At 44.9% G+C, this 24975-nt stretch overlaps 2 protein-coding genes and 6 non-coding genes across 9 annotated transcripts in view; 5 read left to right on the top strand and 3 right to left on the bottom strand.

The window, feature by feature from the left end:
* The first annotated feature begins 117 nt into the window (after positions 1–117).
* TRNAL-CAG (transfer RNA leucine (anticodon CAG)) lies at positions 118–200 on the top strand. Its single transcript has one exon. It is a non-coding gene; the product is annotated as a tRNA-Leu (tRNA).
* Positions 121–24975, top strand: part of ST3GAL6 (ST3 beta-galactoside alpha-2,3-sialyltransferase 6) — a 100990-nt gene continuing 76135 nt past the window's right edge. Inside the window, exon 1 of the mRNA XM_085571794.1 lies at positions 121–1048. The gene's annotated coding sequence lies outside the window, so the exon portion shown is untranslated. The remainder of the gene's footprint in view (positions 1049–24975) is intronic.
* Positions 498–571, top strand: TRNAI-AAU (transfer RNA isoleucine (anticodon AAU)). The gene has a single exon. It is a non-coding gene; the product is annotated as a tRNA-Ile (tRNA).
* Positions 1372–1453, bottom strand: TRNAS-AGA (transfer RNA serine (anticodon AGA)). The gene has a single exon. It is a non-coding gene; the product is annotated as a tRNA-Ser (tRNA).
* On the bottom strand, positions 1971–2042 carry TRNAH-GUG (transfer RNA histidin (anticodon GUG)). The gene has a single exon. It is a non-coding gene; the product is annotated as a tRNA-His (tRNA).
* On the top strand, positions 13212–13285 carry TRNAI-AAU (transfer RNA isoleucine (anticodon AAU)). The gene has a single exon. It is a non-coding gene; the product is annotated as a tRNA-Ile (tRNA).
* TRNAD-GUC (transfer RNA aspartic acid (anticodon GUC)) lies at positions 13574–13645 on the top strand. Its single transcript has one exon. It is a non-coding gene; the product is annotated as a tRNA-Asp (tRNA).
* On the bottom strand, positions 14105–23267 carry CPOX (coproporphyrinogen oxidase). 2 transcript variants are annotated; one of them, XM_021548857.2, is made up of 7 exons: positions 22852–23264; positions 22613–22756; positions 21810–21920; positions 21266–21407; positions 18261–18479; positions 16487–16591; positions 14105–14645 (listed from the first exon to the last, which is right to left on the bottom strand). In XM_021548857.2, exons 1-7 carry the CDS (start codon positions 23243–23245, stop codon positions 14558–14560), a joined length of 1203 nt encoding a protein of 400 aa, XP_021404532.1. In that variant the 5' UTR covers positions 23246–23264; the 3' UTR covers positions 14105–14557. The 2 variants fall into 2 exon arrangements, with proteins under 2 accessions (XP_021404532.1, XP_077637342.1); XM_077781216.2 differs by lacking the exon at positions 22613–22756 and having other exon boundaries at positions 22852–23267.

Here is a 24975-nt window from a genome sequence, read left to right as displayed (position 1 = left end):
GCTCTGCCGCTGCCTCGTCCATTCAGGTGCTATAAATGATACACGCTTATGCTGTATATAATGAAACTCCGGGATGTGACGGAAGCGAATTGGGCCGACTGGAAGAGTAACTCAGGTGTCAGGATGGCCGAGCGGTCTAAGGCGCTGCGTTCAGGTCGCAGTCTCCCCTGGAGGCGTGGGTTCGAATCCCACTCCTGACACTAGTGTTTTCCCCTTTTCTTGTGCTCCGCGCAGTGCTGTGTTGATGCGTGGTCCTGCCAAACGCGGGTGGGCCGGGACAGAGCCCCATTCAGCGCAGCCGCGGGTGGGCGAGCGGAGGAAGGAAGTGCGCCAGGAATACACGTAGTGCCCATGCATTTGTGCCTCCGTTCGGTGCAGGCGATGCCGTCGCAGTTAGCATCGGCTTGGTTGGGATCGGCGCCCCGACGTCTGCACAGGTCGGCATCACTCCGGCTGTAGTCCGACATGTAAAATACTGGTAGTACAGGTAATGAGCAGGCCGGTTAGCTCAGTTGGTTAGAGCGTGGTGCTAATAACGCCAAGGTCGCGGGTTCGATCCCCGTACGGGCCACCTTCGTTTTGGGCCTCGCCCGTCGTGGTGGATGCTGGTGCGGATTCTTCCTGCACTCCTTGCCCATCAACATAAGTGGCAGAGAGCGTCGCCCTTTTGGAGGTCTTCGGGAGGACGGTGCCCAGCCGGACGTGAGGCGGAAGCGAGGGGCTGAAGGAAAGGCGTTGTTTAGGGTTGACCTGCAGGAGGGCACAGCCCAATTTCCTGTACGAAACGATACGGGCTGACATCCCAGTCCGCGCTAGAGGACGGCCCCACGGGGGCGGCAGCTGGGTACATGGGGACCCCTCCGTCTCTGCGGGTCAAATAATGAAAACAATCGGTGCCTTGCCCAGCTTATGCCGCTACAAAGCAGGGACGAGCCACTCGGGCCGCGCTGGGAGGCTGCGGATACGGGAAGAGCGGGAAGAAGCCCGGCCAAGGAACAGCGGCGGTCCCCCCAGAATAAACCTGCGAGGAGCGCCGGGCACAACCCAGGTACCGCTGCGATTCGAACCTAGACAGGCGCTTTAACCAGCTAAGCCACGGCGCCGGGCGGGCCCTCGGCAGCCCCGCCTCGCCGTACCCAAAAGGGTGGCGGGTGGCGGCCGGGAGCGGCCCCTTCCCTGCTGGAGGGTCCCTGCTCCGAGCTGGGGCTCTCAGGGCGTGGCTCCGAATTCCCCCGTTTTCCTTATTTCTTACTGGTGAAAATTTTTATCGTGTGCTAAAAAATAAAAAAGGCAAACAGCGAGCGGATTTGGAACAGCGAAGAGAGAAGAACATTCAGAATCAGAAAAAAAAAAAATTAAAAACAAGCTCCTCGTAGTCGGCAGGATTCGAACCTGCGCGGGGAGACCCCAATGGATTTCTAGTCCATCGCCTTAACCACTCGGCCACGACTACCGGATGTATATTTGGTTTTGGCTTTTCCATATTTCCCCGCCCTGACGGCAGCTCCGCCCCCTTGCTTTTTCCAGCGTTTCTCCTGATGAGTTCCCTGTTTGCCGCCGCCCCCGGCGAGGGGCGCCGGGATTTGCGCGCAGGCCCCGCGGGCGGGGGCACGCCGAGGCAGCTGATAGGCTGTCAATTAGTCCCGTGGGGGGTGCTGGGCAGCAGGCCGCTTAGTTCAGTTGGATGGAGCGTCGTGCTAATAACGCCCTAATCGCGGGTTCGATTCCCGTATTAGCCATTAGGCATTTTGTTTTGGTTGGGTGGTATCTTTTCTGGAGTTTTGTTTTTCAGCCTTTATTTTTTTTTGCCGTTTTAGCATTCTCGGTCTCAAACCACTCCAGCCCAGGGATGGGTCCTGGCCGTACCTACGCCGTAGCCGGGGTCGGCCCCATCCCGGCTAAGGCGCTCTCAGACAACGACGGCGGCAGAGGGGGGGGGGGGGGGGGGAAAAAACCACCATATATTTTTCTGCCGTGACTCGGATTCGAACCGAGGTTGCTGCGGCCACAACGCAGAGTACTGACCACTATACGATCACGGCCGCCCAGCGCCACCGCCGCGGACGTTGACTTTACTTTTCCATACTCTTCCAACCATGTTCCCAGTGGTGGCGAAAAGTAAAGTGATGGCACACCAAGATGGTATGTCCGCCTCCCCGTCGGGGAATTGAATCCCAGTCCCCCGCGTGACAAACGAGGACACTCACCACTTTACTAATGAGTGTTATAAATTGAGGCGAATAATTTGATTCAGCCTTTTAAGATCAATTAATAATTTTATTAATAACAACAAGCGATAGCAAGCAAACAGTGCTGGGTGCAGCTGGGAGCATGGCTCCGCCAAAAGCTGACAACCTTTACTTCACTTCAGTCCCTTTTTATCCAGCACCAGTGGGGGTGATGGGTTTCCTTCCACTGTAGTTATCAGTTCCAGCAGCAGTTGGTTTGACAAGTGGGGGTGATGGATCTCCTTCCGCTGCAGTTATCAGTTCTAGCCACTCCTGCAAGATCTTTCACAATCTTTGTTTGCGGTTTCCAGCCTTGCCCAAGCCTGCAAATTCCATGCCCTGACCCCCCCACTCTTTTATCTTAATTTCATACTTTTGATGAACAAACAAGTCAATGCAGTTTCTCACAGTTCCCCATTTAATCTTTTATCATTTTGTTCATCAAATCGTTTTTTTTCTTGGTGGGCTAGAATCAAAGTCTCTTCTACTTCAGGATCTCCAGGGAGAGTTTCATATTTGGCTTTGATTAGCATCAGGTGTGCTGCTTCCAATCTTCTTTTTACTATTTCAATTACCTTGTTGAATATACATGGGCCAAATGTTAATCCTAACACTAATAATATTAAAGGACCCACAATTGTAGATAGCAAGGTAGTTAACCAAGGAGAGTGATTAAACCAGGTCTCATACCAGCTCTGCTGGGCCTCTCTTTCCCTTTTCCTTTTCTCAAGTCCTGCTTTTAGTTTTGTTATGGTGTCTCGTACCACCCCAGTGTGATCTGCATACACACAACATTCTTCCCGGAGAGCCGCACACAGTCCTCCCTGTTGTAAGAATAGAAGATCTAGTCCTCTTCTATTCTGCAGAACTATTTCCGATAAGGACCTTACTGATTTTTCTAATGCTGATATTGATTGTTCTATACGTTCCAAATCTTCGTCTACAGCAATCCTCAGGGAATTAAACTCCTTTGTTTGTTTTACTAGGAAGGCTACTCCTGTACCAACACCTGCTCCCCCTGCAAGCATTAAAACTGTCACTGCAAGTGCGGTGAAAGGCTCTTGGTTTTGTATGTGGCGTTCTGGGATGTTTTGTACATTATACATATGTTCGTTGGGGTGATAGATAATTTTGGGAATCACAGCTACCTGTATACAATAATCAGAGGTTTTGTTAAATATTTCTAAGGAAATACAGGGGGTGAATCCTCCTTTTGAGCAGATCCACTTGGTGTTTTTAGCGGGAGCTAGCCATTTAGCTGGAGTATCTTCCCGTTTAGCTTTCCAGGTGTGTGGGTACTCTGCCAATACATCGTCCCCTTCCTGTTATTGAAGCCAAAGTCATTCCTTTACCCCAGGAATTTTTCCAATTACATTGCGAGGGATTGCTACTATTAAGACGTCTCGCTTTTTCAGATATCCCTACAGCTTTGTAAAATGGAGGCCTAATATCAAAGCAGAGCCAACAGTGTTCTGTTAATTCTGGCTGAGTAGCATTTAAGACTTTATATATTCCCTCAACTAACTTCCAGAGAGTGTTAAACTGGGAATCTCCACTTGGCGGTGTTGTAGGAGTTGTAGTTTGGTTATCCGTTATCAGGTTCCTAGCTGTTAAATCCCCAACTATTACAGGATTAGGGCCCACTGCCTGTGTGTCTGCTGGTACAGGCCCTTTCTTTATGGTAAATACGCTCCCTCTGTCTTTTCCAGGCTCCCAATATCAAAAGCCCCATGATCTTCCCACCATCCATCCTGGGTCTGTGGGCTCAGTTATGTTTAAATGTACAAATTGGCAACTCCCTTTCCACCTGCCCAAGAAGGCGCCACTAGAATCCTTTTGTGGAGGTGTACACCCATAGGGTCCCCATGATACTTTAAGAAATTTATCTCTTGCTGCTTGCCAGTCTGAGGCTATTGTTTCACACCCCCAGTACCCACAGAAATATTCTCCAGGGTAATTGCAATACCCTTTCCCTGGGTTCGATGCTGGACACATGTAAAATCCTGCGGTATTAAAACAGGGCTCTACAGGGGCTAGTTCACATAACTGTGGGGTAAAACTAGGGGGTCCGGATGTTATTTGACTCCGAATTACACTGGCATCTATTCCGGTTAGCGTCCACTTAAAGGGCTGGTGCAGAGCCGGGGAACCCTCCCCTTTATGTATGATACAAAGCATTAAAATACTTATAATCTGCCAATAAGGGTGGGGTCCTGACCTTGTTTTTATTGCATAATATCTTGTTTTTCCCTCTTGGGTTTGTTGCCTTTCTTGTGTTTCAGAGGCAATCAGACCAGTCATCTGGGGGAGCCTAGTACTCAGTTGGCAATAGTTGGAGCATTTCAGCATTATTCTATCTGCTGGTGGACCTGGCTTTTTCCCCTCTGCCTTGCTCGCCGACTCCGGTGCTTCGAGCTCCGAGGTAAATTATCTTCTTGGCAGCAGCGGTACTCGCCTGGGCGTCCCTTCCCCTGCTCCTGCCTAACCTTGTACTGTTCCCTATTTTTATCTTTGACCGGGGGTGGGTCGCACGGGACCCCCTTTAGTTCCCTCTGACAACACCTTTTTAGAATTTGGGCAACAAATGGAGTGGGTTTGTTAGTATGGAAACAAAAGTTTCCTGATGCACTCCTTTGGTGTATATTTTTTTTTTTACCAGTCCTCAGACTCCAAACAAATCTACTGATTTTTCAATTTTCTTGATTTTAATACAATTTCTGTTCAGACCCCAGTTGGCGGCTTCCCCCCCTTGGCAATGGACCTGCCACCGTTCTTGGCAAATTTTACATGTAAAGCACTTAAAAGGACAACAATCACAATCTACCTTATTATAAATTATCAAATAATCATTAAAATAATTACTAAAACATACAAAAGGATAATAATTATAATTTACCTTATTATAAACTACTAAATAATTACTAATAAGTAGGTAATTATATCCCTTTTTGTTCTCCTTTGCGATCGACTTAAATGATGCACACAGAGTTCATAGATTTTTCTTAATGGTAACCTTCAAATTCCTAGGCTGGCTGTCTACTTTTTACTGGTCATCTGTGGTGGCCGGACTTTTAACTCGACTGGCATGCGTCCACTCTTTCTCGGCTGTCCGTATTGCCGTTCTTGTGGTCTTCTTTCTTCTTAGATTTTACTAAAAGTATGAACTACTTTATAGGCATATTTAGAATTAGTAAAAATAGTCCCACTTTTTCCTTTCAATAAATTTAGAGCTTTAAGCACAGCATATAATTTGCATGCTTGGGCTGACCAGCTGGGGCTAAGGGGACTAGATTCTACTGTCATAAATGTTTTCTCATCTATTATAGCGTACCCGGATTTTTTTTTTTTTTTTCCAGAACTTGAGAGAACTTGTCTACATATAATTGAGTCCCTTCTTTTAGTTTTTCTTCCTCAAGATCTGGCCTTATTTTTGTTTGTTCCTTTATCTGTTGGAGGTAATCATGTGTTAGTTCTGTAATTGGTTCTTTATATAAAAAAAACTGGGCTGGGTTTTTCAGGCCCATTGTTTCTTAACTTAGGAGAGGAGACTAGGATGCCTTCATACTTTAGGAATCTGGCATCCATTATCTATTTGTCGGCCTTCTGTTGCAAAACTCCATAAATGTTATAGGGAGATAAGATTTTTAGCTCACTTCTAAAGGTTATCTTCCCAGCTTCCTCTACCAGGAGAGCAGCGGCCACTATTGCCTGTAAGCTTGGTTTGTTTTTGGGGTTTTTTTTTTGTTTGTTTGTTTTTTTTTTTTAAGCCTTTCTATTTCTGGTTTCAGTCCTTGCCTCCCCTCCTCAGATATAGGATATTGCCTAATTCTGACAGGTATCTCCGGGTTCCTAATAGTTACTTCAAAGGGTTCAATACTTAATTTTCCTATATTATCAGGGGTGTACCAAACTTCTGGATTAATCTTTTTCTCATCCTCAGCCCGGAGAGGACACAATTTTACTGTCAGTTCTCCCTTATTAATCTCTATCCCTATTTCTAATTCAATCATTAAATCCCTTCCCAGTAAATTATAATCTGCTTCTAGTACTAATAAAAACAACCCAATTCCTAATTTGGAGTTACTTTCTAAGAGTACATCCTTGATTATAGGTACTCCAAAGGGTTTCCCTTTGGCTCTAATCACCTGTATTATTTCAGATGAAATCTTACACCCTTGGGGAAGGGTCTGGATGGTTGATCTTTCTGCCCCTGAGTCCACAAGGAACTCATATTCTTGCTGCTGGGGACGTATTTTTAATTTTACCAGAGGCTCTGTTCTTTCTCTTGTCCCCAGCAGATAGAGCCCCTGACACCCCTAATCTTCCTTAAACTGCTCTTCATCAGCCATCCTTTGTCGGCATTCCCGCTTCATATGTTCCTTTTCCCCACAGTAAAAGCAAACAATTCTATCTCCTCCATCTTGTTTTCCTTCATGCACCTGTCGACCAGCTCCCCTCAAACCTCCTGGGTGACCACCACCCCTTCCTTGGGGAGATGGCCTCTGTCTTTCCCTTACAGCTGCTAACATAATCTTAGACTGCTTCTTGTAGTTCTCATCCTCACTCCTAACATAAACCTTCTGAGCCTCCCGCAGTAACTCATCCAGCCCCCTTGCTTGCCACCCTTCTAACTTTTCCAACTTTTTCGAATATCTACCTATGAGTTTACCACAAAATGAACTTTTAACAGTGTCTCTCCTTCAGGATAGGGTGCAATCCTGAATATAATTGAAAGGCTTTTCTCAGCCTTTCCAACCACTCAGTTGGATCTTCATCCTTCTTTTGTTGTTCCTTGAATGCCTTTTGTACATTCTGTCCATGAGGGACAGCCTTCCTTATTCCCTGTATTATTGTATTTCGCAAATCACCCATATGGGTACGGTGTAACGGGTCTTGATTATTCCACTGGGGATTCTATAGGGGCCATTTAATATCTGCTAATGCTCCCTGTTGATGTTCATCATCCCAGATTCTCATGCCCGTTTCTCTAATAATTCTCCTTTCTTCTGCAGAAAACAAAATCCCTAACATGGATTGCATCTCCTCTTATTTGTTTCCCCCCCCAAACTTCTATGCAGTAATGAGCCATTTTTTACTTTATCTTTTCCCTTCCTAGAAGGAAAGGCATTCCAATATTTAATCATTAAGCCTAATGGACTATCCTCTGAAATATGGGGAAGTTTTACAGGGATTCCCCCACCCATGGGTTCAGCAGGCTTGCTTTTCCTCTGACCCATCTTCTGGAGTGCCTTCTCTCACACACACACTTGCTTCCCTCAATTTGTAGCCCAGTCCGTCGCCGGATATGGGAACCGCACTACTATGAGGTCCGCACTTGCTTGGGGAGTCCGAGCTGCCCACCCCCCTCTCATACACCACACTCGTCACACTCCAAGATCCCCACCCCAGACCAGGCAGTCCCGTTCTCCCAGAACAGGCCTCCTCCGGACTCCAGGCCTTTGGGAAAATACTTACACCATCCGGTGTCTTCGCCCGGGGCTTCGTGCACAAAGATTAAGGGGGTAGCCGGCAGTTCCTTGCTTGCTATCGGATTTTAGGTTTGTCGGTCGGAGTCTGGGGAGGAGTGTCCCCGTAAGGCCACTGTTAAAGCAAAGGCAGTGGGGCACCTCCTCAGGAGACCTCCTCTCCGGGTGTTCCGATCTGAGTCATGGCACCAAATTTGTTATAAATTGAGGCGAATAATTTGATTCAGCCTTTTAAGATCAATTAATAATTTTATTAATTACAGCAAGCGATAGCAAGCAAACAGTGCTGGGTGCAGCTGGGAGCATGGCTCTGCCAAAAGCTGACAACCTTTACTTCACTTCAGTCCCTTTTTATCCAGCACCAGTGGGGGTGATGGGTTTCCTTCCACTGTGGTTATCAGTTCCAGCAGCAGTTGGTTTGACAAGTGGGGGTGATGGATCTCCTTCCGCTGCAGTTATCAGTTCTAGCCACTCCTGCAAGATCTTTCACAATCTTTGTTTGCGGTTTCCAGCCTTGCCCAAGCCTGCAAATTCCATGCCCTGACCCCCCCACTCTTTTATCTTAATTTCATACTTTTGATGAACAAACAAGTCAATGCAGTTTCTCACAATGAGGACCGCATCTCAGACCTGAGGGGACATGGTCGCGGCCCGGGTGCCCTCAGGGAGCTTCCATGCTGCTGTGCCCGGGCGGTCACAAAGGGATACCCCACCAAGGCTTTCGTAACTACCTGTGACATCCTGCGTTTGCCTTGCTCTGAGCTTGAACACAAGGTTTACGATACTTCCTGCCTCATGGAGTGGATTTAAAGGGTACGGCTGACAGGGAAACCCACCCCCTGGCCCACAAATCCGTCAACCAGTTGTCTGCCATCGTGAGAGGCGTGGTTTACATTTGCAACTTTCACATGGTCTCCCAGGGGTAATTGGGTTTTCCTTGCTAAAAAGGCGGTAAGGTTGGCACTGTGTAATTGGTTTCGATAACAAAAAGCGGGGGGCGGGAGGCAGATAACAATTTAAAAATACGATTTCTTGTGGCGTTACACAGTTTAGGGGGGGTCAGGAACCTGCAGAAAGCTGTCACCAGAAGCTGGCATTTTTAAGGCACGTTTGTGAACAGTTTCTGCCATGTACATGCATCGTTTTGCTTCACCTGTTGCTGAAAGCTTCGGGATAAATCAAACACTATGTATTAGTGGGCATTGCTTTGTTCACAGTGCCAGCATGCATGGATATAGCTCTGCCTAGATGCAGGACCACTTTCAAAACTTTTCACTTATTTATACACTTTTATCAAACAAAGAAATTAATGTTTCATTAATGAGTGTGAAAAATGCATATTATATGGCTCTACGCAGATAGTTACTATATGTATTATGTTATATTGATTAGTTGTGCTTTTGTAGTTAAAATAGACTATGTATGTGGAGAAGAGTTTGGGTTTTTTTTAGGAATGAGATACTCACGTCGAGGAACACCTAAATCTTCCAGAGGAGAGGAATTTATGGCTTTTTTTATTAGAAGAAGCTAATTTCTTCAGGCCTTGCTCAGACTCAAAGATGCCATGGGGATTAATGGAAATAGTTGACATACAACAGACAGAGTTTCTTGTTTTAAATAGAATGTATGCATAACCATGAAGGATATATGACTACGCAACAAATGTATTGTTTTAAGGTTATTCCTTTGTTCACAAGCTATGCTTTTCGTGACCTAGTGTCCGAGAGCATCTGGATATCTGTAATTCTTTGTTTTTTATTGTATTGTAATTGTCCTAACTCTAAATTTTATTACTCTAATTGTAGTACTATTTTTATAGCCATTTTATTATTACTAAACTTTTAAAATTTTTAAAAACCAAGTGATTGGAATTTTTCACAATCAGTATTCTGTATCCTTTTGGTTTTTGATTTCTCATTATGCACATTTTCAGTCTTCTTACTGTCTTTTTCCCTGATAAGGCATTTCCACAAATGCTGAATTGTTAGTTTCTTTTTTAACTTCTGGTTCCTGCAACATGTCCTAGAAGGCTATAAATTCTGTATTCCAGGTGTAGCAATACCTGTCTCCCCCAGGCACTGTTCACTGTATCTCATCAGGGTTAGTTCAGCAAAACTCAAAAAGTTTCAGTGATTGTCCAAGATTGAAGCACCAAGATGTTTCCTATTACCATCTGAGTAGGAGCTGCCTCTGGGCAGTTTTCCTTATCTCCTGTTCATAGGGCCATCACTGTCTTACTACATGGCTCAGAGATAACACTCTCCAGGAGCCAGTTCTGTTTAACAGGTGATTAAGGACACACCTTGCGAGTCAGAATAACATCAGCCATTGTGAGCTGCTCCGCCCAGGGGGAGGAGCTAGGCATTCCCACCTGGATAAATCTGGGGATTTCTAGACAGAGAGGCAGCCTATCCACAGGTTTCTGAGAAGACACAGCAACCACATCTGCCACTAAGAGGACTGCACCCACTCCAATTTGGACCGCTACCAGCACGCTGACCAAAGGGTTGTCAGGTTGTATTCTGACTTTGTCAGTGGTCTTCCTTTTGTATCATTGCATGTATTTTTGTCTTTTTCCCTTTTCCCAATAAATTGTATTTCTGACTTGGAGTCTCTCACTGGTTTTGCTTTCAAACCAGAACAGTGATTTTCCCAATCTATTCTAACAGTAGCAGTCTGTAAAAAAACCTTTGCTGTTTGCTGGTTAAAATGGAAAATCACACTGTTTATGAGTAGTACACTGCTTATGATTGATTAAAAACAATTAATTAGAAAGCTAATTAAAAACATTATATGGTAGAAGAGTTCTTGGCTAAACTGAAGTTCAAAAATTAGTTTTATGAACATGATCACTTACCTGCAATGTATCATAATTAAGAGGGGGAAAGTAAATGTCATTCTTTACTTCCTCATTCCTGGACTAGTTCTTCTTATGTGGTTATCTTGGGATAGTTGTTTTTCCTGGGAAAGATGTTGAAAGTATTAAATTTATTATATCTGACTCATTGGGGAAGGGAAAAGGAAACAGGCATTTCAAACATGTAGTTCTAAGTATTGCATTTAGACAAACATTTGTCATCAAAGATTCACTATCTTCACCTGTACACTCCTGATGCAACAGCTGAAAAGACAATTACTTATTTCTTACTCCAGAAAGAAAAAATAATGTAAACCTCTCCCTAGGCATCCTTCTTATCCTGAAAGACTGGGAAATGTATTTGGAAATGTATTTTGAACTCTAATGATTCAATAGCTATATACTGCAGCAAAACAAAATGCGCTTCTTGCATTTTTTAAATAGTGAAATAGTTATTTCATAGTTTTCTTAGAAAATGGTATTTTAAAGGACTGAGTGATCAATAAATTAGGGATAACCTAATAAAAAAGGATCAGGGTTGGTAATGAGTTAGGGCTGCAATCCCTTCTCCTGCAGAAAGACGCCAGGTTTCATTGCAGTTGCATTGCATCTTCTGGCTCCTGGCACACAAATTTACAGTTGTTCTTTCTTTACTGAGCAGTTTGATCTGGAAAAGGTCTAGTCCCAGTGGCTCTGAAATTATTTAACAGTGAGATGAGGTCTACTCACAGCAGCAGAAACACAAAGTGACCATACAGCCTCTCTCTTCTCTGACTGTTGTCTTTGTCATGATGCTTCTTGAGCTTGAAATTCTAACAAAATCCATTAGAAGTGTTTTTGAGAAAGTGTTTTTGAGAAAGCATGAGACAGAGTTTAAAGTCCATGTTCTGCTTACAGCAGGACTCTTCATCTTGCCTCTGGAGTGATTCTATTGCTTCAGTCCTGTTCCCTAAAATTTTTTTATCTGCTTCCTGAAGACTGTGGTCTCTGATGGAGGAAAACCTACAGTCTTGGAATCTCACAGTGTGGAGAGTTTTGTGGATGAGTGGGTGCAGGAGAGAGGCCATGACTACCTGTGGTTAGTGAAGCAATAGCTGAAAATTGCAGTTAGTGTAGCAATGGCGGATATGTAGCAACAATATCATGTCCTTGGGTAAGCTAGTTCCCAGCAGCAGAACGGTTAGCAAAAAGATGAGCATAATCGGACATGGAAAGTCCCCAAGGGGAAACAAAGCAAGCATAGAAAGTCCCCAAAGGCAGGGTTGGCCTTTTAGGATACACCAATGAGGAGCTTAACTTTTGCAATATGTATGAGCTTCATTATAACGAGTATAATTGTACATGTGTGATTGGAATAAACTGAGACTTGTTGATCATTATAGAATGTACTTGTCTCCCGTCATTTTCCACACCACAGTATTAGTGATTGAATGCTGCTGCTTAAGGAAAGAAAAACAGCACCTATTGAATTTAGACCACGTCAGGGTTGTTTTTTTAGGTATGTGACTTTTTGCAGATTCTTCCAGTTCCTGCAGCTAATCAAATAATTTTTTTTTGTGGACTGCCCACTTTTTTTTAAGTCCCACCCAGCATGTCCGTGGTAAATTATGCCTTTTCAACTTAGAAGTCTATTCTAAAAAGCTCCCTTATTGTGGGCCTTTCTGCTTCTTTCTTCTTCTTGTACATCTGGAGTTTTCTGCCCTTTTTTCAATTGGCTGTCCTTTTCCTTCCTTACTCACTCCATATTTTCTTACATATGATCTTGTGACCATCTCCTCACACCATGTATTGCTCATTGCTTTAGTGGCAGCTGTGGCATCTTTTTCTGCAGCGTGTGGGACCATCTCTGTTAAATGTTGCCCAGGGTTTGAGGAAGCTCTTGTATTGTCACAATACCTTTATATATGCTCCTCTATGCAGCTATTACCTTATATTTGGCATCCTAGTATGTTTTTTATTGATGTATTTAATGATAGGTCATGTTAATGGCAAATGAACCAACAAAGGAGAAGAGCTCAATTTAGTACTCATACTGACGGTTTGTGAAGGGAAGGGCTGAGAATTTCATTATGTCCTTTTCCTCTACAGCTTTTTCACTGACTCAGAGGTATTTAATTCTGAAATATTTTCTGCATTTTTCTAATTAATGCCTTGATTTCACAAGTGATCCAAATGATCCATCCCTGGGGGAATTGACCCATCACTCTTTCCATCGCATCGCCGTCCGCGGCGTGGCCAAAACGAGGGAGAGAGGGAAGGGCCGGGAATGGTTCCTGCGAAGTGCGGCGGTTCGTTGTGGTGGTGCTGCTGCCCCGCCGGAAGGTGCGCGTCCGTGTGCGGGGTGCAGCCGAGCCGCGCCGCGCCGCCGGTAACTGCCCCCCGCGCACCGGAGGAGGGAGCAGGCAGAGAAAAACGAAAGGTATGAAAGTCTAATTTTTTAGGAATGCTCGTCACCCTAGTTAATGCCCTTGCTGCTGTACCACGGCTCCATGAAACAATTCGCCGAGGCGGTGTCTAGGAGGGGCCATCACGGTAATGCTGCTGAGCAGCGTTCGGCAGCAGTTGCGGTCGCCGGTTGCACCCACGGCGCGTCCCTGGGAATGCCTCGAGTTCCGGTCCTCAGAAAGCGCTCGAGGCAGTGGCCGGTTAGCTCAGTTGGTTAGAGCGTGGTGCTAATAACGCCAAGGTCGCGGGTTCGATCCCCGTACGGGCCAATTTTGTTTTTTGTTTTTCCCCATGGACATGAAGAGATTGCTGACTTAACAGAGAGTCGCTTTATTTTGGATTTGGGGCGGAGGGGTAACACGGAAAGGAACGCGATATTCTCCACGAGGAAGCTGGACTTGGGCAGTCATGGGGGGACAGCGAGTGCGAGCCGGGCCGGTGCCTCTCCCCACCGTGCCCCGGCCCGGGGCCCGGCCAAGCGTCACCGCATGCTAGATGCCCACTGCAACTGGGGTGGTAGAACGTGGAGGTGGAACGAGACAGCAGCACCACACGGCTCCTCGTTAGTATAGTGGTTAGTATCCCCGCCTGTCACGCGGGAGACCGGGGTTCGATTCCCCGACGGGGAGATGGAATAATTAACTTTTCCCTCGAACGGGGGGAAATGCAACCCGCCCCGTACTTCTTTTTTTTCTTCCCCCTACTGAATCCTCAACGGAGTTCTAGCTCGGAGACAAGACAACCAGTCACAATCAGTCACAATCAGTCCAGAACTGGGAGGAGCGTGAAGGCAAAGGTGGACGCCTTAGGGCAACACCCAGCAGCATCCTTATCCACCGTTGGCCTCCTTGGCAAGGGAGCTGGCCCGAGCAGCCTTCTTCCGCTGTGTGATTGCAGCACAGATGCTCAGTGCTGATTTTGCCAAACGGACAGCCATCCTTCCGTTCTTATGCAGTAACACTGAGATCTCAACCCACGTTCTCCCACATACCCATCAGTCAAGTTATGCTGCTGCTGCAGCACATCTTAAACCATTCCCCTCCCTCTACAATCAACAAGACATCATTAAAATACATGTGATGCAGTACTACTTTTCCATAGCTTTCTGAAAGCACAGTTTAAGGTTTAATATAATACCAAATATTCCCTTTATTCTTTAAAAAAATGTTTTTAAGCATATCAACATTTTATAAGGGTAACCAGTGCTATTTAGGTACAGATAATGTTTTCATTTCCCTGAAGACACCACGGTAGTTTACCATTTTGCAGTCATCTAAAGCATGCAGAGTAGCCCTGTGAGGCCTTCACCAGTCCTTCACAAGGCAACAGCAACAGGGGATGACATTAGCCCATCAATCTAAAAGAACGAATTCAGACATTTGTAAGTTCTAACAAGTCTACAGCATAATTAAGGCACGAGGTAAGAGTATAAATAGACACACAAACACCATGCAACAGCAGCTTTAATGGGCTGCTTTGCAGGCATTCCTGTTCTCTCAGAATGGCTCAGTGGAAGCAATCCATCTTCTTCATGATCCATGTCAGTGCACCCAGTCTTTGGGATTTCGCAGAACCTCCAGGATTTCTGCTTCTTTTGAGCTCTCTGGTGGGTTGTGCATGTACTCCCACCTGCAAGAAGAGGGGAAACTCACTCAAACAGCCCAGCTGGCAGCCACTTCTGCAGCAGGCTGGGTTTGGACTGAAGTCCCCTTTTATAAGGATGTAAAGCTACATACAGTGTTCATACTCTTGTCTGAGATGATAGATATGGTTACAAATCACAAATTCAGTAAAAACAAATAATATTGCCACCAGGGTAGATGGGAGAAATAATGTTAGGTTCATCTTTTTGCCAACTTTTGAAAAAGTTGGAAGGACAAGGAAAAAGGAAGGAGCAGTACCCCATTCCCCACAAGGCATGCAGGTTTATATGCAAAAATCTTGTAACAGTCTCTTGTGACACACTAGTATCACAAGGAAGATGAACAAAAAAAGGAACACACAGAATTCTGACAATGACACAAACTATTTTCAGAATCTGGACCAGAAACTCTATGAATGTTTGTTGAGTCTTGGTTTTAAAAACAAAAGTGGTGAAAGATCCCTTTCTTTTAATCAAAAGAGGCACAACAGAGAAAGGAAAGTGTCAGCAGTCACAGCGAGATAGGTACATCCTCTTTCCATTTTCCCCCCAAGGAATGATCCATTCATGCTGTGAAGTGCGCTAGTTACATTGATGAAAAAGAGCAAACACAGACAATCACAGAAATTAAATCAAAACATAGGACATGCTACACTACCAGGAGAGGGACATATCAGGTGTTGTCAGTGGGATGAAGATACATGGTGAGAAAAGCACTGCCTTCACAGTTACAAGGCAGCAGGCAGTTTTTTTAGCAGAGGGAGGCCACTAGTGAACATTATGGAATTCATGATAGGATACCCAAAAGAAACCTGAAAGTGGGAATAAATAGTAAATGACCATATTTGCTGGTGTGTCAAGTGTAAGCAAGATGGGTTAAAACCTAAAAGGACAGTTAAAACAGTATTTAGCCAAGCAACTGAGCATTAGAATGGCAGGTGAAATTCACTGTTGCTTGATGTGATGGACACAGAAAAAAGTTGCATACAGATTGAGTTAAATTTTATTGCCCAGAAAAGCCCTTGGCATTGTAACTGTTGTATGAAAAAGCCACCTCAATGCTGAAGAGCAGTCAAAACCAGCAGAGTATTATGATTATGGAAATAATACTGAATTAAAATATCTCTATGCCACTATGAGTCAGGAGCACACCTGCATCTTGTATCCAGATACGTAGCTTACACTGTCTGTCCCTTATTCCCAATTCAGAAAGGGCACAGAAAACTTAAGCCTAGAAAAAGTAGCAAAAGTATGAAACATCAACTGTATTAAAGATTAAAATGATCAGAAAAATAAACTGTCAGCCTGGAAAACAAACAGTTAAAAATCCCCAGAAGTAAAATTAAAACTGTTATGGAAAAATGAACAGGAAGAAAATGAAGTTACTCAATGAAAAGTCAGATGAAGTCATCAGGTTCAAGCAGAAAACAAAGAGGTACTTTCTCATACAACACACAGTTAGTTAAACTGTGGAGCTTCTTGCCACACGTTTGGCAGCACGGCAACAAGAAGCTCTCATGGTTTCTAAGGGCTACTAAACAAAAACCCATGGAGCAGGAATAATAAATCTATCAAGAGGAACTAAGCACAAAACCAATTTTTATTTGTCAGAAAATCTCTATGCCACACACTACTGGCAACTAGGTGAGTACAAGGGAGAAGCATCTGCATTTGCAGAATAGAGAACTGTACTTGTCCAGTTGTTGTATCAGGCATGAACTCATCACTGTTAAGAGATTGGAGACCAGGAGAGACCTTTGATTTAATCCTATGAAGTATTTTACTAAGAACAGTGCCTGCTGTGACCCCCACATAACCACACTCTTACCTTGCAGTCAGTGGCAGAGACATAAGAATGCTTTCTATTCTTGAGCCTGGTGTCAGGAGGCCAAATTTTGTACCTCTGTCATAAACCAAGTTGAACTCTACATACCTACAGGAATTAAGAGATACAACAGAAAAAAAACCTAGTTTATTAGCAGAAGTTGGTTGTGCTTTCTTCAACTGGCAGACATCAAATAAAACCAGTCTGTCTTTCTGTTGAGTTGATGTCAACTGTCCTTTAGCATCCTCTGCATAGGAATGCAAGGTATGACCTTGCCACTTCACAGAGCACAGGAAGAAGTGACCTCAGCTAAGAGACTAGAGCAGACCAACTGTTCAAAGGAGAACAGTCTGCAGGCTCGTGTGCTGTACTGTACTCCTCCCAGGCCTCAGCCCTGCTGGCAAGCTCGACACTTATATTTACCTTGATTCTTCTGTTCCTTGTGGGGTGTCAGACTTAAAGAGGGGCCTTAAAGGTACTGAAAATAATCAGAGAAAAAATTCTACTGTGCAGTCCTCTGTGCTGAAGGACACGTAAGCAGCAAGGTCAGAACAGTATTTCCTGGTTCCTGGGAAGATCTGAAAAGCAGCGGGAGTCGGATAGCTTCAGAGTGCTGGCTGGGACTTGTAAGCATAGGAACAGAGCTGTGACAATTCATCAGGTATTATCTCAAGAGCCAGTACAGGCTGTTTGCACTTAAAGATATAGGAAGGGAAAAGCTCTTATCTATCTGCAGAAATGGAAAGCTTTACATAGCCCCACAAACTGCAGACAGACTTAGAGAAATAGATAGGCCTCAGGAGCTGGTCCTGGCTGCAACTTAGAAAAGCTACTCCCCCTTTTAAACTTTGCAGGTTTACTAAATCCCATCCGCAGACTGGATCTTGAAAGCCCAATATTCCCAAGAACAGTCCAACCAAATTAAGGACGCTTCCCTAAGTGACCAACAGCTGCAGGTCAATGATCTGAACTTGAATGCTTACACTCTTTCCATGCCAGTCTCACATTTCTCTGCAGAAGAGGCAGAAACTGAAGACTCTAGTTAAGCAAAAAGCACGTATAATTTCATTTCTCCATACACTCAAACTATCACGGGACATGAAGAAGTGTATTGACCAACGTACTTAAGCTTTTGCAGCATTAACAGTTGGTGACATTAACAAGCATCCTCCCAAGTCTTTTACAGTAACCTTGGACCATGCCAGAAAAAAAAAAAATACAACCCTCTGTATTCTTTTACAGGAATCCTCAATTCCTTTAAGGAATTTCAATGCCAAGATCAGATGGAATTCATATGTATGTAAGGAGCTGACAGTACTCAAGTACAATTACTTCCTGACTTTCTGGGGTTTTCCTGCATTACTTAATAGGAAGCCACCACTCCCTCGCCCTTAGGTCCTCATGTGATAGGGCAGCCCTATATCCAATACCTCTGGGCTGCAGGAGAGGGCAGAATTCAGGACACGAAGCACACTCACACCCCTTTGCCTGTTACACAGCAGACGCTTCTCTTGCTTTTTGAAGGAGATAGAAAAAAATCGTGGCACTTTGTTTGGTTTGCTTGTGTTGGAACTTGGGAGAGTGGAAAATGCCTTCTTTGCACCCTCTTTAGCAATCTAGCATTGGATTTCAGAATAAGTTCTATGCACAAAAATGCTGAAATTCTTGGTGAGCTTTTTTGGCCCACACAACCTGTAACCATAAAGAAGTAACTCACATTTTTTTCTTGGCAGCCCAATCCACCTCCTGTGTATACTTTTGTTCCTCCAGTACTTACCGTCCTCTCCGAAGCTGTTGCCATAACTTTTCCTCTGGTGTGAAGGAGTCATGGCAGTGCTTTTTCACAATGGGAATGTAACAAGGCACAACAGCTTTGGCACAACTCTTGACAAATTGGAATACTTCCTCCTTGGAGGGAGAGTCCATATCATCAAAGAATATGCCTCCAATCCCTCTGCGCTCACCACGGTGCTTGATGTAGAAGTAGTCGTCACACCTAGAAGAAGCAACAGATGATTACTAATATGGTCCAGAGTATTCAAAGACATGAACAGTACTCCAAAGAGCTGCACACTGCAGGACAGAACCAGTGAAACACTGCCCACAAGTCAGTTTCTGCAGGGCTGCGAGTCCCACTCTTTCCCTGACTGCCCAGAGCCAGGACGGTGCAGCATCACCTGGAAAGCACTCCTGTGTCACTTGCAGTAAAAGCTCTGATTAAATGGTCTCTGTAAAGCTACAACCACAAAGTTGCTGAACACCATGGCAGATGCGTCCATGTGGGTTGATCCAATCCATATCCTCTACCAACTCGGAACAGGGACATCTGATTTTAAAACTTTCAAAACTAAATGGCTCTTGATAGATTCTGTTCTCTGCATTATATATAGTTCTCAAATTATTTGGAAAACTTTCATATGAACGCAAATTTGGATGAGAATTTATTCTGTTTGCCATTCAAGTAAAAGTTTTCTTCATCAAAACAAAAGTAATCTAAGGCCCCAAGACCAGATAAGAAAGCAACTGTCACAGTACCCCTCCTTGGAGAAAGGCTTTTTAATAGTTAAAACTTGAAAGATTGAGTCATTATAGCAGTGGCTTTTAGTGAGTCATGTTTAAGTTTATAAATGAGTAAGGGCAACTTAACATAAAAGCAATTAATCTCTTTTGTATTTACGGGGAGTGTTGAGTTATGAAATTACTGTAACTTAAATGACTTAACCCTATCTTTCTTATTATTCCTTGCTTGGGCATGCAAGTCTTCACATGGAGGAGAAAGCAAAGGGAAGTAGGAAGTAGAACCCATTGACATCAAGAAAACCTGGCCTTCCTGGACTAGTTTTCCATATATCCACAATTATTCTCAAGCATTATATATGGCATGGCCATAATAAGAGAAACATGGAGATGTAACAGATAACCTACCCTCTTTTTTATTAACCGAGATGATCAATGTTTTCTATTTTATGGTAACAGGAAAAGTTAGGGAAAAACACCACTTCAGAAACATAAAAAAATAAGCCTGACAAAAATCTTAAACCTAGATCAGGTAGACAATATGGTAAGTTGTTGGAACCCTGGATGCTGAGAATTTTAAACTTTCTGTGCTGAAAGGCACAGACTCACAAGAGAGCACTGCAGTTGACCTCAGGCTGTGGAGAAGACTTCCAAAATTGATTAATAGCACTGGGATTACAGGTGTGTAGCTGGTTAGAAGTGTGTAATATCACAGGGTAGAAAACTTAGAGAGTATAGGGTTTTAGAATACCGAAATAAATATGAAGCAAGATAAAGGTTTTAGGGCAGAAGTCAGTTGTTCTTCTTCACCTTCTTCTTAATTCTTCTTCATATGTTTAAATAGTATTTTGTACTTAGAACAATCCACATTGCAAACTCGAAAAGATCAGTTATTGAGTTAAAAGAGAAAATAATCTGTCATTTCTTAACTAGATGGTTTAGTCTTAAAAGACCTTGTAACAAAAGACAGTTGTTGATTTTGTGCCTTACTAATGAAAGGCAACAAAACTCACTGCAGTGAGACTGTAACATAAATAAAAACAATAAACACCTAAGTCTAAACACAAACTACCATCTCAAATACCTTCAATCCTAACCTCGAGAGAGGTAAAAAAAACAAGCAGAGAACCCACAAACTGGTGCCTCCGTGTAAAAGTGGCAGCTCAGCAAGAAGAAACTCTACCAGGACCCCTTGACAAAAACCAGAACCCAGGAAAATTCCTCCAGAGATAAACATCTGTGTCTGGACAAGAGGAAGAAGCCGGTGGAAAGAGCCGATTCCTGTGACATGCAGGTCACAGCAAGTGTAATAACATTTATCTTTAGCAAATTGGGAAAACGTCTCCTACCCCCTGCAGCTGGCATTGATAACCTATTTAAAGAAGCAAAGAACCAGACCATTAAGGTAAACTACCATGCAAAAAATCCTCAGACAGCAAGACTGTAATCTCAAGGCTCTATGATATGTCTCTCTACTTAGCGGTTGCCACCCAAACTATAACACCCATTTTATCTCTTGTCCTCAGACAAGACCTAGTAGCTTACAAAAGGGTATCCCCACCTTCCTGCATACACAGCTCATGGCAGATAGGATTATCAGACACAAAACAGCAAATTCCCACTTAGTAGTGGAAGATCGCATCACTTGTATCTCTCAGCTCAAGAACATTTAAAGTTTGCATCTTAGAAAATGTGCTGTTGAACTCCCAGTGAATGTGTTACCAGAGAAAAAATTACAGCTTCATCAAATTATAAAGCTTCTACATTAAGGACAATATCCTTCGCTTACCTGGAAATTACCTGGCTATGAAGGCCAGACTGAAGGCAGAAAAACAAAAGTGGGATTTTTCAAAACTGCTGTGATGGCCCAAGAGCTCACACTGAATCATACACATTTACCATGAGTTCACTGTAAACAGAATCTGTGCATGTCCATGGGGCAGAAGTCTTATCCTAGTTTAACACCAGAGGATAAAAGGAATTTTAAGTTGTCTAGTGCAACAAAACCTTGATGACTCAGCTTGTTTTTTCTTTGGGCTACAGATTTAGGATCCTAGCTGTCAGCCTTCTGATTTGAAAAATCCAGGATTATGTAAATAAGATATTTCCTTAAGATAACGTTTTGTCCCAGTATACTTCTGATTTTCATTAGAGTTTTCTGATACTTTTCAAAAGGCAGCAGAACCTACAGTTCCTAATATACACCTAACTGCCAAAATCCAGTACTGCTTTCTGCTCCCCCCAAGCACACCTTCCTCCACATACCATTTCTTGTACTTGGGATACAGCTTCACATCGTGTTTGTCACAGGCTTCTTTCAGAGTCTTGTGAAAATGAACGGCGTCCTCTTCATTCAGGTAAGTTGGAGTGAGGTCAGTCCCACCACCAAACCACCACTGTTTAGTTCCTATAGCAGAGGCAAGCAACAACATTTTTCTTTTAAACTTCTGAACAGCAACTTGTTGCTAATTATTCACCAGGAAGTAACAACTACTTTTACAATACAAAACAAAATCATTTTTCAGTGGTATCCCTCCCTAAACTTCAATAGTGAAATATTTGACTACAAGGTAGCACAACAATCAGTGACTTCAGAAAAAGATGAAACAAACTTCAACATAGTGAAAACCATTTTGGACCACTGACCCTGACTATAGGATAACGGTTTCACAAAATGGGCTGGTGACTCTTGACATAGCTGGGAGCAAACTCACACTGGTTCTTGATCTCTTACCCCAGCCATGCATTCACACTTCCTTGGGGCAGAGTAAGACATTTCATACAGTTCTCACTGCACTATAATCCTTACCATCTGCTTCTTCAATTTCAAAGTATCTGTAGTTGAAGTGCATGGTTGGAACATGAGGATTCTTTGGATGGATAACAGAGCTCACACCCATGGCGCAAAAAGGCAGCTTCCCTAGATAAAAAGATGCACAGAGAAAGCCCTTCACTTTTTCAATAAACTTCATTTGTTATCATTTAAGGAATATCACTATTTTCCCTTAGGCTCCAAGCCACAACAGAAAATTGTCTCATGTTGGGTCACCATAATTATTAATTGGTGGACAAGTTATTTCTCATCCATACACTTCTGTGTACCTAAGTCAGCTATTTCTTTGGCAATTGTTCTAAAATGTGACAGTACTTTGGAGAACCCACTAGATGAATACCACTTAAAACATAAGGTACTGCTAAGACTTTCTACCACCCCCAGTCCTCACAATTACCCTTTGTTACACAAAGGTGTGTTGAGTCCTTTTTGACCTTCAAATGTTGGATTTCTCCCTCCACCTCTTTGGTACATACTTCCTGCACTGTTTCGCTACACTGTCATTATTGAGAAGCCACATGTGCCTACAATACATTCCTCAAAGCAGCAAGACAGAGACAAGCACTCCCGTACCTGGCTTTTGAGGGACATGAATGTCCGTCCACCTGTCAGGCTTACTGATTAGAAATCATTATGATACAAGTGCAAACCTTTTAACTATCAGTCTGGCTTTCCTCATGTTCTACTCAAAGGCCAGGTTGTTTTCAGAGTACCTGAATGGGAATACTCAGGTGAACACGTCCCGGCTCCCTATCCCAACTGCGCGATAGACGCCTTACCGTCCTTGGCCTTCAGAAATTTCCCCCGGCTCCGCATCTGCCGCGCTGCCTCCTCGGACAGGAGCCCGGACACGACGGACACGTTCACGCCCGCCTTCTCGAAAACCTCGCCATCCTGCAGCACGCAGCTGATGCCGCCTCCGCCTGCCAACGCCAGGCTCCAGGTCAGGGTTACCGAGGGGTGACCGAACCCGGGCTGCCGGTGTCCGCGATCTCCCCGGCGGCTGCCCGGTACCTACCTTCCTTCCTTTCCCAGCTGTCAACGGCGAAGGAGGCGCCCGGGTCCAGGTCGGCCAGGGCGCGACACACCTCCGCCTGCGTCTCCATGATGAGCAGCTCCATGCGGCTCCGCAGCTCCCGCCGCCGCCGCCGCAGCTCCCGCAGCCCGCTCACCGGCGGCGCCATGAACCGCTGCCGCAGCTCCTTCTCCTCCTCGTCATCCCGAGCCGCCGACAATGCGGCTTGCCGCCGCCACAGCCCCAGCGCCAGCGCCAGCCCGCCCAGCGCCCCCGCGGCCGCCAGCGCGGTCCGCCGCTTCCCCTGGCCCGCCGGCCCGGAGCCCAGCGCCCGGGCAAAGGCGAGGGCGGGCGGGCCACAGGCAGCGCTGCGGAATAGACGCACTGCCCCCGCCATGACCGGTACCGGCGCCGCAGTGCCGGCGGGGCGGAGCGGGCGGGGCGGGGCGGGGCGGGGCGGAGCGGGCGGGGCGGGGCGGAGCGGGCGGGGCGGGGCGGGGTGGAGCGGCGCGGCAGCCGCGCCGGGTATGAACGTGTGTCTGACCACGGAAACGATTAGGGAAAGCACTTCTTAAATCATCTCGTCCGGTCTGTCGTTTATCATCACACTGTCAGCTAGACCACAGGGCACTGTCTAGCACGTCCAAACTTTCTTTAAACGCCTCTAGGGACAGTGACTCCACCACCTCCCTGGGTGGTCCAATCCATGTCTAATCACCCTTCCTGTGAGGAAATTCTTCCTAATGTTAACCTAAACCTTCCCTGGCACAGCTTAACGCTATGTCCTCTTATCATGTCACTGGTTGCCTGGAAGACAGTAATCCCCACCTGGCTACAACCTCCTGTTAGGTAGTTGTAAAGAGTGATAAGGTTACCCCTGAGCCTCCTTTTCTTCAGGCTGAACAACCCCAGCTCCCTCAGCTGCTCCTCATAAGACTTGTGCTCCAGACCCTTTACTAGCTTCATTGTTCTTCCTTGGACCTGGCCAGCACCTCAGTGGCCTTCCTGAACTGAGGAGCCCTGAACGGGACACAGTGTTTGAGATGTGCCCTTACCAGTGCACTTCCCTAGCCCTGCTGGTCATGCGAATTCTGAAACAGGCCAGAATGCTATTGGCACACAGCTGGCTTGTACATGTCTGTACAAGAAAGCCCATCCACACTGACTGCTGTGAAAGAGTACAAGCTTCACATAATCGTCCCATCTGGATCTGGGCTGCCCATTGTGTGAGGGTGCTGTGACAGGGAGAGGCATAGATGGATGCAACACTCAGGTGCCACACCTTGCCTGGTGCAGCTTTGGGAGAGGGGGCTGTGCAGTCCTTAAACCTTGTAAAAAGCATCTGCATACTGTTTACAAATAACTTGATATTGTTGATGCAACTAAATGGGATTGCAGAATCATTTTGTGAGTAATGGCTTGTGTAGGGCCAGGCATTGCTGGAATAGGGGTAAAGTTGTATTTTACTGAGCTGTCCCTGTGAACCATGTGGAATTGCTCTTCTGTGTATGGCATTTCTGTTTTTCTACTCTAGTAATGAGTTTTTAGAACCCAAATAGTTTGTGGAACCACCAGTTTAGTGCAATAGTATTATTTCCCGTGGATCTTGGAGGGCACGTGCTTATACATCCTTTGTTCTTTATAAGGTTGAAGCCCATTTTCTTCCCTAATATAGTGGTGGAACTAGAGACATGTAGTGAAAGGGCTTTGATCTCTTTGCAATTACAGCTATCCCTATGGTGGGATAGCTTGCATGATTGCATGAAGGGCTACATTCTGTTTAGGAGAAGCAGACCAGAAAGGTGCAGTGGTGGTTTCTCTCTTTGTGAGAGAGCACTTGGAATGTATGGAGCTCTGCCTTTGGGTGGACAACAAGCAAGTCAAGATCTCACAGGTTAGGAAAAAAGAGCAGACTAATAGGGGTAACACTGTTGTGGGTGTTTGCTACAGCCCACCTGAGCAAGAGAAAGTGCATGAGGTCTTCTCCAGGCAGCTTGAAGCAGCCTCACAGTCACAGGCCCTGGTTCTGGTGGGGGACTTTAACTACCCTGACACCCGCTAGAGAAACAACAGGTGACAAAAGTGGTTAAGAGTCTGGAGTACCTCTCTTATGAGGAAAGGCTGAGG

Source organism: Lonchura striata, chromosome 1 (assembly GCF_050655825.1).
Source record: "Lonchura striata isolate lonStrDom1 chromosome 1, ASM5065582v1, whole genome shotgun sequence".
Lineage (NCBI taxonomy): Eukaryota > Metazoa > Chordata > Aves > Passeriformes > Estrildidae > Lonchura > Lonchura striata.
The sequence above is the reverse complement of the archived record's forward strand: the minus strand, read 5'-3'. Positions and strand labels throughout refer to the sequence as shown.